Source organism: Canis lupus, chromosome 38, assembly GCF_048164855.1.
Source record: "Canis lupus baileyi chromosome 38, mCanLup2.hap1, whole genome shotgun sequence".
Classification (NCBI taxonomy): domain Eukaryota; kingdom Metazoa; phylum Chordata; class Mammalia; order Carnivora; family Canidae; genus Canis; species Canis lupus.
This window is the reverse complement of record NC_132875.1, coordinates 3,605,847-3,621,242: the sequence shown is the minus strand read 5'-3', so window position 1 is coordinate 3,621,242 and position 15,396 is coordinate 3,605,847. Positions and strand designations below refer to the sequence as shown.

The 15,396-nt window shown below is 55.4% G+C and overlaps 1 protein-coding gene across 15 annotated transcripts in view; it reads right to left on the bottom strand.

Moving 5' to 3' along the window:
* Window positions 1-15,396, bottom strand: part of NOS1AP (nitric oxide synthase 1 adaptor protein) — a 277,804-nt gene that overhangs the window by 26,391 nt on the left and 236,017 nt on the right. For all 15 annotated transcript variants that reach the window (XM_072814408.1, XM_072814409.1, XM_072814412.1 and 12 more), the window contains 2 exons: window positions 7,264-7,405; window positions 300-466 (listed from right to left, as the gene is read on the bottom strand). In XM_072814408.1, coding sequence (XP_072670509.1) covers window positions 300-466; window positions 7,264-7,405 — 309 coding nt within the window. The remainder of the gene's footprint in view (window positions 1-299; window positions 467-7,263; window positions 7,406-15,396) is intronic.

Below are 15,396 nucleotides of genomic sequence, written 5' to 3'. Positions count from 1 at the left end.
CAGCACAGCCAGGGGGCGCCAAGGGGACCCCCCCAAGGGCAGCACAGCCAAGGGGACGCCCCAGAGGGCAGCACCCCCGTGGCATGGGGACACCCTCCAGTGCCACACCGCGTGTCCCAAGTGCCCCCCCCCACCCCCCGCAGAGGAGCAGAAACCTGCCCCTGCCACCCCACACTCCTCACTCTGCAGCTGACCCCGCACGGGTGACACAGGCGACAACGGGACTCAGAGCGGCCAAGGCCGCAGCACCTGCCGTTCCGCAGGGCATGCATCCCATGGGACGGGTCACCCCCGCCTACCTTAGGGTCCGGGTGGGAACCTCCTTCCTTCCCGACGGCATCAAGGTCAGTGACCCCTCGGCTGAATTCCAGGCCGTCGTTCCCGGGGAGCGGACCCTCCACCGCGTCGATGTCCGTCTCCTCTGCGGTGGCCGTGGACGCCCTCTCGGCCCCAGGGAGCTGGCGGCCTGCGGGGGGACGGAGGGGACGGAGGGGACGGAGGGGATGGGGAGCGCCGCCAAGAACTTGGTCCGCGCTGCCCAGCCTGCCCCGGGGAGGGGGCACGTGACAGATCCGAGGCCCGCACCCCGCGGAGCCGGGCTCCGACCTTGGGGCCACGCACGGAGGTCAGGAAAGGGCCTGCGGCGGGAAGCAGCGCTGGGGGGCAAGAGGGGTGGCTGGCTCTCGAGCCCCGCCCACCGTCTACACCCCACTTTTTGCCTCCCCACTGGAGGCGGCAGCTGCGCTCAGCATAGGCATGAAAGTCCTGCCATTTCTCAAGTCCCTTCATCCCCGGTTCCTTTCTGCCTCTTGATTCTATGAAAACCTGGCGATTCCCTGGCATTTCCTGGGAGCGATCTTCCTTTCTCTACGTTTGGCGTTAGGCTCCCTACTACTATACTCAACTAAGATTGCTGAAAAGATTTCGGAAACCAAGAACCGAGGGTAAAATGGTTCAGGGCTCACGTCAGCAGGAAACGCGGGGAGCCAGCTCCCTCCCGGAGCAGCCAGGCCTGGGTCAGCTGAGGCCCTGCCTTGCAGAACAAATACTACTACTGCTTTTTTTTTTTTTTTTAATATTTATTTATTTAAGTAATCTCTATACCCGGCATGGGGCTTGAACACCACCCCAAGATCAAAAGTTGCCCGCTCTACCAACCGAGCCAGCCAGGTGCCCCTGGAACAAATAGTCCTAACACGTCTCCTGTGCAAACCCACAAGAGTCATCCAGGGAAGCAAGCCCAGTGCTCGGAAAGGCAACGGGGTGCTTGGCTTTCCCTCCCGCTGCTCGGGGACCTGGGACTCGGCCCGGCAGGGAGCGAGCAGCGGGCAGGAGCGCAGAGGGCAGGCTGCTTCCCACCACAGCCCCGCGACCGGAAGGGGCCTTCCCGGTGGCCACGACGCTGGCCTGTGACACAGAGGGCTGGCTCGTGGCTAGTTTTCAGCAGGTGGATGGGGCTACAACGTACGCATGGATGCTCTGTGCCAGTGTGGAGACAAACAGGGTGAGACGCAGGTGCGTGAGCAGGTCCCCAGCATCCGTCTGTGGGTGCACCTGGCATTGGGCGCCTGGCCTTCTGCTGCACCCCCTCCCCCAGTCCTGAGGCCCGGGCTGGATCTCACTCCTGTTTCCCAGGGGTCTGGCACGGGGAACGTATTCAATAAGCACTAACAAGGGAAAATCGCGTCATGACAGGGGAGGGGGCTGCCCCCCACCCCCATCCTGGAGTCCCTAAACACACACAGTGTTTGGAGACGCCCAAGCCAGAAGTCTGGGAGGATCAGAAACTCTCAGGTTCCGGCTCTGCTTCTCAGGGAGCCAGACTCCTCCGCCTCCGAGCGTGGGCGACGGGAGGTCCCAAACCAAGGCCAAGGAAGGGGACTCACAAGCCACGGGGCTGCTGAGAGACTCCCTGCCACCCCGTGGGCTCTCGGATGATGGCGTCTGATGTCCTGGACCTCACCTGTGGCTAAAGGGGGGGTCAGTACGGCAGCAGACCTGTCAGAGCCACGAGGGCTCTGGACGCCGTGCCTGTTGGCGTCTCCGGTAAGCCAAGGCCTAGACGGTGCGCCCACAGCGAGCGGGCTTCCTCAGTCCTGACCGACAAGGGGGTGGCGATGTCGTATTTGCAACTTTCCTGGCACCAAGAAGCTTAAAGGACGAGAGTCGAGATGCAAAACCCTCAGCAACCCCGGGCACGCCGCAGTCGCCCCTGGAAGAGGGAGCCGCGCACCTGGAAGAGGCTCGGGGTGGGGGTAGCGCTGCTTTCTGAACCGCTGAGCCTATTTCCACCCGGGATGAACTCAACTCTAGGAACCGCCGGGCAGACCCGATTTCATTTACTCGGTTAAGAATCTGTAAAGCACTTGTATGTGACAGACCCGCCGGGCGTGTAAGGATAAGTGAGCAAAGGCTTCCCCAGCCTGATGGAGGAAACACACGAGGCAGCAGGACGCTGCAGGAGCCCGGGGCCCCTCAGTGGGGGCTGTCGCGGGTGCGGGGCGACAGCTAACCAGAGGGCGGTTAGGGCCAACGCCACCTGAGAAGGCTCAGCAGCTAAGGCAGGTGGAGAAGCGGGCGTGGGGCGGGGAGCACGGGGGCAGGGGGTAGTCACTGCAGGCGGGGGGCAGAGACACAGCCAGCGGCTCTGTATGGAGGGACCCAAGCAGGAGGGCTCGGGATTTTGACAGAGCACAAGCAGGCAAGTCATACCAAGGGATTTTCATCTTTTCACATTTCAACCCCAGAGACGATGTGGAGGATAGATCTAGAAGGACGACAGAGAAAGCAATACCCCAGGTGGGAAGGAGGAGGGCTGACACCAAGGGGGTGGCAGCAGCAGAGGAGGGAACAGATTTGAAAGGGGGGGCAGCAATCACACGACAGGGTGACAAACTGTGGTGGGGGAGGACGGAGAGCAGTGGGGAGGGGAGTATGCGTAAGAGTTCTGAAATTTCTGAATTAGGGGACCTGGTCGGGAGGTTTCAAGAGGAACAGAGTAGGGGCACCTGGGGGCTCAGCGGTTGAGCGTCTGCCTTCAGCCCAGGGTGTGACCCCGGGGTCCTGGGATCGAGTCCTGCATTGGGCTCCCCGCAGGGAGCCTGCTTCTCCCTCTGCCTGTGTCTCTCATGAATAAATTAAAAAAAAGAAGAAGAAGAAGAGGAGGAGGAGGAACAGAGTTGTGGGTAAGAGGACACGCTGGGTTTTCAACCTGCTGGAATCACAAGGTCTGTAACAGCCAAGTGGAGATACAATCAGCTGTTGGATGCAAGGTCTGGCCTGGAAAGAAACATCAGTTGAAACCATGGAAGTCAGAAAAGAACAGCAGGGATGGAGCCCGGGAGAGATGCAATGGATGTTGCAAAGTGAGGAGGAGATTAAAAAAAAAAAAAAAAAAGGCAAGGTGGTGTGTGCGTGCGTATGGGAGGTGCCCCCGCCCGTGCTGAACCGGGCACAGAGGGCTGTCCGTTTGCTAGCGAGGGGCCCTTCGGTGACCTTGACTGGTGGTCTCGAGAAGGGCTGGCAGGCAGCAGACGCCACATCCCTGGAGGCTGAAGGGATAATGGGGGGCGGGGGTGCAGGGAAGAAGCTGCACGAGTGCAGATGAATCCGGCAAGAAGCCCAACGATGAGGGAAAGAGATAAAGCTGGATGTGGTTTTGTTTTGAAGATGAGAAAGGCTTGACCTTATCTGTGTGCAGTGGGGAAGGAGTCAGCCTTGGCGGAAGGCTCAGGTGACCTCCGGGCGCGGACAGCGGTGGTGGCCTGGCGCTCAGGAAGCAGGTGAAGGGTCGTCCCGGCCGGGAGGAGGGCTCTGGCCACGGGTGGAGGCCGGGCACGTGGCCTGCGGTGGCCAGGCCGAGCCGGGTGACCCCAGCAGCCAGGGGAGGAACCGTGGAAGGCTGCTCTCGAGGGTTTGGGGGGCCCGGCCGGCGCCAGGGGCTCAGCGCCCAGCTGCTGCTGGGTCAGCGCACGGCTTTTCTCCACGTCGATTACACGATGACAAAATGGGTTCGTAAAAGCACGAGAGGTTATCCGCTCAGTGACGAAGGGCTGGAAGTGGCCACTTTTAGGCCTCAAAACCGCAAGAGTGACAGCTTGAATGTATACGGCACGTCCTACAGGCCAGGCGCTCCTTTGCGGGGTCTCACCTGTATAATCGTGCATCCTCAGAAGGGCCCTCAGGGGGCACTGACAGATAAACCGAGGCACACGGTGGGGAAGGAGGGCGCGGGGGCGGCTCCAGGCCCGGTGCTCGGAACCGCGGTGGCACCTGCTGCCCCCGACCCCCAGCTCGCAGCCCCCACCTGTGGCCCACTGTACCTCCTCATCTTCCCTGCTCCCCCCACTTTGCTCTCGGATGATCTTGTCTATCTGTCACAGGTCTGTACCCACGAGCGAGGTATCGGGGGCCCGTTCGGTTGCCCACGGTTTACCCAGAATCGAGCCTGGCACACGGGGGAAGGAGACAAACACCTGTCGCCGGAGGACGCAGGGAGAACAAAGGACGGGGCAGCGGTCCCTGGGGATGGAGAAGCAGGGGCGGCGGGACCTGGCAGTGCGCTTCCAGGTCTGCACCAGCACCACGTCCAGGTCAGCAGGTACACAGCAGGCAGCCCCCAGTCCACCGCTCCCCGTCTCGATGGCCAGTTCCCTTTCCAAGCAGCTCTATTCTGCCAAAGGGCTCCGGGCCCTTGCCCACGCCGGATGGCTGCCGTGGGAGGAGGATGCCTCCGGAGGAACGGGACCGCTCCCGGGAAACCCTCTCCAGGAGTCCAAGAAAGCACACAAGGCCAAGAGCAAGGAGAGGGGAAGGGCAGCAGCGGCCCCGCCTGGCTCGGAGCCCCAGGGATGGCCCAGGGTGGCCGCTGCCAGAACGTACAAAAGACAAACCTCCCCGAGGGTAGGGAACCGTGGAAAGAACGGGGGCGGGCGGGGGAGGCGGCGCGCACAGTGAAGGTGAATGCCGTCTGAAAAGCATGGCTGGAACCCAGCTGGCGATGGGCTGGCATCAAAGACACCAAAGCCTGTGCGCCGTCCAAGTCCTCCGAGTGTACGGGTCCCCCGGCACAGTGGCGGGCCTGCCGTCCCATCCCATGGGGGCGGCTCCAGCGGAAAGATAAACGCTGCAGTAAATGGAAAGCTAACTAATGTGGAAGCAAGATTCTTGGGGAAAAAAAAAAAAAAAACGCACATGCACACCGCAACCAGCAGTTCTACTGTGGTGCCCCCAAGGTGCCCCGTCACAGACAAAAATCCTAACGCGGTCAATAAAGGCCCCTGGGGGAGGCACTTATGGAAAGAAGAGACGTGTTCCTCGTGGTTGACGGCCCATGAACAAGCAAGTGGGGCTGGAAAGAAATAGGAAAGGACTATGGGGCTGGGCAGTAAGCAGGTTTCCTTGAGGAAGAAAGGCTGCCCAGCCCAGACCCGTGGCATCCCAGATGCTGGTGCTCAAAGTAGGCTTAGCCCCGTGCGAGAAACCCTGCAATCAGAGGGCACCCTAGTGATTTGACTCAGACCTGCCCTAAAGCCAACGGGACCTGAGAGATGCTCCTGTCTACCTCCTGCCCTGCAGAGATGGGGCAGGTCGGGCACGCCAGACCCAGAGCCACAAAACTAGCTCATGTGTCATGTGTATCTGAGTACAGTTGGCCCCTGAACATCATGGGGGTCAGGGCTCTGACCACCCCATGCAGCTGAAAATCCACGTGTAATGTCTGACACCCCCGCAACTTAACCTCATGGCTGTGTCAACAGGCGATTAACACGTATTTTGTAGATCACAGGTAATAAGCTATATTTCTAGAATACAAAAGCTAGAGAACAGGACGTGTTGCTAAGAATGAAGGCCGTCGGGACAGGGAGTGGGTGGAGATGTGGGAGCGGGGCCTCGGGGCGAGCAGAGAGCTGATGGTGACGGTGGCTGTGAGGTTGAGACCACCGTGGCTGTGGCCACCCAGCTGTAGCAGATGGTCAGCATCGCAGCAACAGGCCTGCCAGCCACGGCACCTCTCCTCTTACCACCTTTTTGGGGACAGTTTTCTCAAATAACATTAATATACATGAGACCTCGGCGACCTGGCTTCCCCCACGTACCACCGTCCCTAGGACGTTCTACGTGTGCAAACATCCAGTCCGGTGTTGTTTCTTCAAAGGTTAAGACGTCAGAGAGTGGAGAGTGTATTCTTAAGGGGGTCACCCATGGCTGGGATGTGCTTTCTGTATAGCCTCCTGGCATCCCTGCAGAGCGGGCAAGTGACAGGGCCTGCCCCCTCCTTGTGTAAGTGACACAGCCCTTTAGAGTGATGTATATTGCACCACGAAAATACACATACACATGGCAAGGAACTGGCTCGTGTGATCATGGAGGTGTGGCAAGTCCAAAATCTGTCAGGCAGGCGAGAGACCCAGGGAAGAGAGGCAGCCCAAGTCCAAAGGCCATCCGCTGGCAGCGCTCCCTCTTTGCTCTATTAAGGCCTTCAACTGATTGGTTGAGGCCCATCGACATTATGGAGGGGGCTCTGCTTTACTCAAAGCCTCCTGATTTCAATATTAATCTTGGGGCGCCTGGCTGGCTCAGTCGGCGAAGCATCTCCCTTCGGCTCAGGTCACGATCCCAGGGTCCTGGGGTCTAGCCTCACGCTGGGTTCCCTGCTCAGTGGAGAGGCTGCTTCTCCCACTCACCCTCCCTCTCTGTCTCTCAAATAATTAAACAAGATCTTTTTTTTTTAAATGTTAATCTCATCTGAAAAATACCTTCACAGCAACATCTAGAATAACATCCTATGTCCTATGTGTCTGGGTCTGTGTCTGAGCTTTCTGTTCTGATCCATCCAGGGACACATTCACTCATCGGTACGGTTTTACCTAGTATGGCTTGACGTTCTTCTGTCTGCAAAGCCACTCATCTGTCATCACTCCCATCTTTTCCAGAAAATTTTCTATTCTTATTTTTCCATATTCGTGTTAAAATAATAAAAGCTAACACGTATCTGGTGTTTGCTACGTGCCAGGCATTTCACATGTATCTGCTCATCCATTGTCACAGTGATCCTATGAGGCGGACACTGCTTTATTCCTGTTTTCTTCCAAAGAGGAAACGAAGGCCCAGAGAGGTTATAAACTTGCCCCCAAATCACACAGCCAGGGAACTGGTGCCACCAGAATGAAAACCAAGGGTCTGCGTGCTCAAGCCTGGATGCACCCTCCCCTGATGGATGTCCCCCTGCATCCCTCCGTGCCCACCTGCGCAGGTGCCTACCTGGGTCCCCCGAGCTGCTGCTGTTTCTCTCGCTCTCTCCATCCTCCTGGCCGTCGGCATTCTGCTGCGTGTGCTGGAGGCTCAGCTTATGGCAGACCTCGAAGGCCTGCCCGACTGTCCGGACGATCCGCATAGCTTGGCTCTGGGAAGGGGAAAGGAGATGAGCAACTGAGGGGCGTGGTGACCCTTTGCAAGGGCCCAGGAAAGGTGATGGATGGGAGAGGACATGCCAGGTCCTGTGTGGACAGAAACTCAGGGGGCAAACAAAGGAAAGAGCTGGAAAAACCAAATGTCGCTCTGATGTCCACATGCTCACAAAGAATAGGGCGGAGATCTTTTTCCTGAGATGGCCCTGAAAGTAGAAACTGACCACAGTTCTGCAACAGTAAGTCCACTGGAAGGACAGACAGCAAATACCCCAATTCTGGACTTAGCCCACGCTTCCTCTCAGGTATAACAAAAGTGGTCGCAATACTTCCAAGTCCTTGGCCAACCACAGTCAAATGTTGGATGCATTCACCACACTCCAAGAAACTCAGCCATCACTTCTTTCCTGCTGGAAACGGGGCATCTCCCTGGTGCCCCAGCCCCGGGGTCATGGGGGAACAGGGCTGGGAAGCCGCCATCTCAACAGCAGAGCCAGCAAAGCCCAGCATCCAAGTCCCCGGACCACCACGGGCCGTGAGCTTGACCAAGGCGGGCCTTCCAATCTCGCCCTAAAGACATCGCTCATCGCTCACTCGGCTCTGTTCTTCGGCTCTTTCTCTTTTCTGTTTTACCTTCTTTCTTTCTCTGTTGGGGCAGAGGTCGGGGGGTAAGGAGGCACTGAGGAGCTATTTCACAGCCCAAGAATAGAGCCTGACCCTAGCTCTCAGCATTCCACTTCTTAACTCGGAGAGGAGGAGACGGGACAAAGAAGCCTCTTCCCCTACAGTCTCAAGTCTGACCCACGCAGGCTGAGAGGAAGAACCACAGCCACGGTTCTCGGTTCATGGCCTGGTCTCCAAGGTGGGGAGTTCATGGACTGTATCCTCAGTCAGCTTTCATTTTCTTCCAAAGCCTGAGTCCAGTACAAGCTAGGAAGAGTTTATGCACGTGGGCTGGGTGAGCTCAGCTCTCGGTCCCCAGGGGTCCCCAAACATCCCGCCACCACAGGCAGCGGCTTATCTAGCCATGGCTGTCACCCTGTGCCTATGTCTGGGATCAGCTACATTGTGGATGACCTGACTCCAGGTCAGCTGTGTCACCTGGTCACGTTCCACACTCACTACAGTATCTGCGGCTCTCAAACCTCAGGGTCCCCTAGGGAGGACATGTGACAAATTCCACCATCCCTGCCCAGTGTCCCTAACTAGCTTTGAGGATGATGCTAAAAGTTGAAAGGCCCTCGAACAAGTGTCCCCGCCCCCCTGCATTAATCTATAGGATTAGACAGGGCTGGGACAGGAGTTCTAATCTTCTCTTCAAAAGGGAGCACTCAGATTTAAATCCAACAGGAAGTGACTTTTCAGAGGATCTGCATTTCTTTTTTTAAAGATTTATTTATTTGAGAAAGAGAAAGAGAGAGTGCACGCTTGCGCACAGAGGGAGAGAGAAGCAGACTCCCCGCTGACCAGGGGGTCCTAGGCGAGGCTCGAGCCCACCATCCCGATATCACAACCTCAGCTGAAATCAAGAGTTGGATGCCCAACCGACTGAGCCACCCAGGCGCCCCATGCACCTGCATTTCTCACGCATCCCCAGCTGGACGGTGGAACACACATCTGAAGAACCTAGACTACGGCTCACGTCTCTGCCGCCTTTATCAAGGACAAACAGAGGGAACATCCTGATCGGTTTCAACCAATTATTTACAGGCTCAAGATGGCCGGAGGAAGGGGGCCTGGTGTCAATCCCTGGTAGTCTTCGTGCTTCCTGTTTCCATGTCAGTACACTCACTGTCATAAGCAGCTGACCCTCCCCTCTGATTCCTTGAAGACGCAGAAGATGTAGGCTTTGGGTTCGCCCATCCTGCCTCCCCCCGTGTTGGAAATGGAATGGGGGCGAGGCTCCTCGCCTCAGGCTCCCACTCCTTACTGCCCGCCCTTCGTGACAGCTGTTCTAGGGACACCTCTGCTACGTCAGCTGAGAGAGTGAATCAGCGATGTCTACAACCTCTCCTCCGACACACAGGGGCACGTATCTGGCTAGCATGCAGGAGAGCACCTCCCACGGTGCTTGGCGTACACCGAGTGCTCAGAAACAGGTTTTGGTGCCAAAAGGCAATAAAGACAGAAAATAAGGGATGCCTGGGTAGCTCAGTGGTTGAGTGTCTGCCTTTGTCTCAGGGCGTGATCCTGGGGTCCTGGGATCAGTGCCGCATTGGGCTCCCCTCAGGGAGCTTCTCCCTCTGCCTGTGTCTCTCATGAATAGATAAATAAAGTCTTAAAAAAATAAATAGGAAAGGCTGAGCTTACTTTATCAACTTCAGAGACATAAAGATATTAAGAGAACTGCGTCTTCCTACGTACGTGAGCATCAAGGCGGCTGAACCACCCTCTCTCCCCACAGCTCGCAATAGGAGGAGCAGCCTTGGGCCAGATGGTCTTCGGTCTGCACCAGGGCAATGGTTTCCACCATGAGGAAAAGGTCGGCCTAGGGTCCTAGATGTGCATTCACGCTAACCGGTTTCCTTTCAGTTTGTGCTTTGCTCCTCTTCCACGTATGTTATATTTTCACTTACAGTAAAGGGACACGGTGGCATGTTCCACAAAGAGCCCTCTGAATGTGAACGTGGAATCAAGCTACGCGGTGACCCGCTTTACAGGATGACCACAAACACTTATGAGAACCGGCCTCCCCGCTCACCACTCTTGGAGTTGGAAGAGGTCAGATGGCTCCTAATTCTCAGAAAAGGCTGTGTGAGTTCAGGTGTCCTCTGACCTTATAGGCTTGCCTCCCTTCACTGCTGAAGAGTCTACTTTTGGTAGATTCCTATGTAAGGACCTCATCGGGAGAAATTACTAGAAGGTGGTGAGGAGGGCCAGCCTGCACCTGGCAGGGTTGTCCCTCCCGCCACTGGTGCCATCTGCTCTCTGCACAGCCATGCTGGCTCCCGCCTGCTGGGTCTACCCCGCCCAGGGCCCGGGCCTTCTGGCCTTCCAAGCAAAACTGGTTCTGCCTGCCGCCTTGGAATGCAGGACTCACACATGCTAAGACTTAATAGCTAATAAGCCCAGTCTAAGCCCACGAGGGAGAACTCTCGCTAAAAGCAGCTTTCAAAAGAACCCTTTTCATAGGTCCCCATAGGTCACAAGGCGCTGCTTACATCTCATGACCACAAACAGGCCTTTGGAAATCAAAGCGGAGATTTCAAGATGTGAAGGCAGCCGGGTACAAAGCAGAACAAACAAGTGGCACGTTGGGAAGGCAGCCTTGTCCAGTTGGAGAAACTGGCCATTCTCTGGAATCGACTAGCTTTTTCAAAAGCATCTCTGTAACTGCGTTATTTCTGCACGAATCCAGTTTAGTTTCACCTAAGCCCTCTGAAGACCCTTGGCCACGTGGATCGAATCTTCTTGTCCAAAAGTCATTTTTCCATCAGCACCCCAAAGCACTCGTGGGCTCTGAGTTGTCAGGATTAGGCTGGATATGGCTGCTTTGATGGTTTTCAAAGCTGGGAAGGACTATCTAACCTCCAGTGGCTCTCTGCTACAGATGGGGGGCACGACAGCTCAGGCGTGGGCCGATCACAGGCAATTTTGTGAAATAGGCCTGGAAAGGAAGTGGTCTTACAACTTGATGCCACTTACCCTCATGACACGGACAAATGGCTTCTTTAAACCATTTTACTTATTCATGCTGACAAAGCCTCCTTCTCCCTCGCCCCCAGGCCCTCCGTCCAGCACAGAGGTCAAGACACACCCAACAGCTGTCCTCTCTAGTGTGCCAACTGTGGGTGCCAATGACACGCCTAATGGGTGTCGCTACCTGGTGAACCGTAGCGGCCACCGTGAACTAGCACCATGTTCTCAGGGAGAGTGGGCGGCTACTCAAGAGCACACAAGAGGCTGCGGTGGTAGCTTCAGGAAGATGGAAATCAGGAGGTTGATCCCCTGTACTCCAGGGATCCAAGGAAAAATGACAGTCGGTCATGATTTTATCTTCTGTTCCCACGTTAAGCGACCCTGTTGTTGGCTGGCCCTGTAGCCGTTGGGAATCTTCTGGGCGCTACACACACGTGCAGGATGGTAGCTATTCGTGTGATGCTGCAGCTGACTTAATGAACTACCTTGGGCATGTTCCGAATTTCACTGTCCTGGAAAAAGCTCAATATCACAATTCCTGGAGATGACAAAACAAGTCCTCAGGTACATAAAGAAAATGATGAGCAGAAGCCCCAGAATGTAAGGTGCTCGTCGTGAAGATGAAGATGGTGAAGGCAACGGTAAGAAGAGAGAAATGTGGGGCGCTCTCCTTATTAGTCTCCGTTCTCTCTGCTCTCATCTACCGCCCCCTGCCCCCCACACTGGAGACCTGTCCGCCGCGTGCTTCGGCATTCTGGGGGACTGAAGTCCAGTAAGTCAGGTCCAGGACAGCTCCCAGGCTTCTAATTCTTTTTTTTTTTTTTTAAAGATTTTATTTATTTATTCATGAGAGACAGAGAGAGAGAGAGGCAGAGACACAGGCAGAGGGAGGAGCAGACTCCATGCAGGGAGCCCGATGTGGGACTCAATCCTGGGACTCCTGGATTACGCTCTGGGCCGAAGGCAGGCGCTAAAGCTGAGCCAGCCAGGCATCCCCCAGGCTTCTAATTCTTTTCATCTCTCACAGCAATAAAGTCCAGTGCCCTTACCTTGAGCTGAACTACCACAGAGTCTCAAAAAAAAAAAAAAAAAAAAAAAAGAACTGAAGATCATGTTTCTTTAATGTTTTCCCCCCCTTTTTGAAATGTAGTAAAAGATTTAAGCTTGTATCTATTAAATGACTGCAGTGTATAGAATTCACAATGCTGAAGCAAGAAAATATATTTGGACTTCTACACAGAGGAAGATCCAAGGGATGAAGTCTCTGAAATGGGAGATGGGTGAGGATTCTATCCAGCAGGTTATGGGATGGCCTTGATCTATAATTTGATGGAGGTAATGCCTGGGACACTAGAATATTGCTCACTATGGAGAAAGCTTAGTTTCAAAGTGAGTGTGACTTTTGACATTGACAGGAGACAGGGGATCTTAAAATTTCCAGTAGACTGCTGGGTTCCTCCTTGTACTCTGCTAGTCAGTGAGCCACAGTACCATAGAGCAAAGGTGGCTGGGTTACAACCTCAGTACTGACAGTAACCACCCAGGTGACCATGAGCAAGTTCATTTGCCTTTCCAGGTGCTGAGTTCCTCATCCATAACCAGAAGTTTGGATCAGATGAGTTCTGAGACCTGGGATTTCTGTATTTTGACCTCCCAACCCCATCCCATCACCCCAACATTTAAGACTCTTTCTCTAAGCGTAGAACCTTCCTCTCCTTCATCCTAAACTTGGCCAGGCAAGTGACTTATTGTTTAGCACATGACTATCGTCATCTCTCAAAATCCACTGCAAGCTCTCAAGGACAGTGAAACTTCTCAGCTGTGGCCCCTAATCTGATGGTGACAGCATTACGGGAGGAAGTAATTTCTCCCAACCCAAACCAATTGAGCTGTGATTGCAGGCAAGATGATTTCAAGGAGCTGCCCGTGAAGATAACGGGGAGATTCCTGCCGCTTCTGTTAATCACCAACACTTCACGCACTGATGCGCTAATAAGTATAGTCACACTTAATCAGGGCCGACAGCCTCCTCCTCCTGGGGCCAGGAGGAAAAGACAGGAGGGCGACATCCACTCCACAGGAGAGGTCAAGAGGCCGTGCAAGAGGCAAGAGGCCTTGCAAATGAATACTATCATTATACCTCCCCAAGGAGGGGAAACAGGATGCCGTGGTGTTAGGAAATGTCTCCACTGGATGCTCTGGGCGAGGGAAAGACCCACTGCCAGCCTTCCGTTCTCGCAGTCGTCTGCACGATGCTGGGACAGACACCACACTTCCACAGACACAGGCCGCCAACAATCCTGGCAATCCTTCCCAGTCACACAGGATTTGGTCCTGAAGATCCATCCGATCACCTCACACAGGACAACCTGCATTCCTGAGATGCCTTTCATCTTACTTGCTGGCTGGGGAAGCTCAAGTCCAGAGGCTTCTTTTGTGACTTTCCTGTAACAGGGTTTAGTGGCCAAAGCTCCTGGGTGAGGAGATGGGAAGCCCAGTTCTAAGGTCAGTGGGCCCTGGGGACTCACTGTATGACCAATGGTAGCTACTCCCTCGGGCCCTCTCCTTCCCCAGCTACACAACGGAGTCGATATTGACCTACACAGACAGTGAGAGAAAAAAGGAAAATTGAGGTCAGAGTGACTTGGGTCATTGAGAGTTGAGGAGCTCTCCATACCCAAATGACAAGTGCTGTAGACTGTCATCGCAAATAGGTTGTTGGAGACCAAAGCTACTCCTTATTATGCAAATTCCTGATGGAAAAGAGTAAAGTGGAGTGGTTAAGAGTCAGACTCTCCGGGTTCAGTTCCACTCATTATGACTTATGTCCCTTAAACGTCTGTTTTCCGGTCTGTAAAACGAAGAGCGTGAGAGTACCTACCTCCCACACCTGCCTCAGGCACGAAACAAGGTAACTCACGCGGAGAGTTCAGAAGAGTCACAGGCACATAGCAGGGAACCGAAACAGAGGACTCCATATGAAGCGAGAACTGGAGTAACCCAGAGTCCTAGAGGGCTAGCAGGTGGTATGCAACCTTCCTGCCATCTCTGGCTGGCTAGCTCCTGATGGGAGCCTTAGAGGACAACCGCACTGGCCACGGGCGTGAGCCACCTGTGTGAGGATCCAGATACGGAATCACGATCGTGCCGGAGTGAGGCACAGGGGCCCTCCAGCAGGAAGGTGGAGACCCCTCACCCATCCTGTCAGCCCACAGGAGAGACAACCCTGCTCCCCAGCGGGGAGGTAAGGGCGACAGCCACCTTAGGAGCCTGGCATGGGGAACGCGTCATGGGTCCGCACACAGGGGCCATGGCGTGGTCTGAACAGCTACACCCAAAGCCCTGACGCAGCGTGGCGCTCCTCTGAGGTTTTTCTACACTATGATCAACGAGAAGGCTCTGGAGAACATCTAGGCCTTCTGGCTGCCAGTCCAGAGATCCCCCTTGTCGACCTCCAACTATCCCCAAACATCCCTGCAGGACACATTTGCCCGGGGCACACAGTCCCTCTCCCCTGCCCTCCTCACTTCAGAAGTATTCCTCTGTGACCGGCCAATTAAAACTCTTTCCCAAGTTAACTGTCTCCTCAGACCCAGAGTGCCTTACAAGATGGTAAGTCTAACCAGGAGAAGTGTGCGAAACCTTTGCAGGCAGGCCCCCCACCTCCCCAGGTCTGCTGGCTTTCCCTGCACCACTCACTCGTCTCTACTGGCTGGGAATCCGGCCCTTCCACCCCATAGCTCAGCAGCAGCGGGGCTCACAGGCCAGGCTGTCTGGGCACCGTTCCTTCAGCGGCATGGCTGCAGGCCAGCAAAGGGCCTGAGAACCCACTCTTCCCAGAGCTACAGTCTCAGCAGGTGAGGGGAAAGGCGACACGGGAAATAGAAGAGCCAGAGATCCGAATTAGCTCCGAGAGCCAGGAGACGGGGAGCAAGCTGAATTGATAGGGCGCCGGGTGACCGTCACTCCTTTGTCACTGGGTAAAAAGAACTTAATTCTGTGCTTTGAGTTGGAGGTCAGAGAGAGTTCCAGTGGGTGCTGCCCCCCGACTCGGGTTGCCCCCACTGTGCTCGATCTGAAGGCAAACCAAATACCCTTTACCTAGGTCTTGCCGCTCAGAGTGCTTTCGTTCCGCACGTCTCGCGGACGCTAGCCAGCGCCTATTCACGGGACCGTGGGCAGGTGGTTTCGGCTCTCCGAGCTTCCGTTGACTCATCTGAGACACGGGGGGTGAAACTTAACTTGTCTTCACTCCGTCACAGAGGTTTTATAAGGATCAAGTAAGATGAAATACTAAAGTACTTGGTAAACGATAACGTGCCATTTGTGGCTGTCATAAATCCCCAGG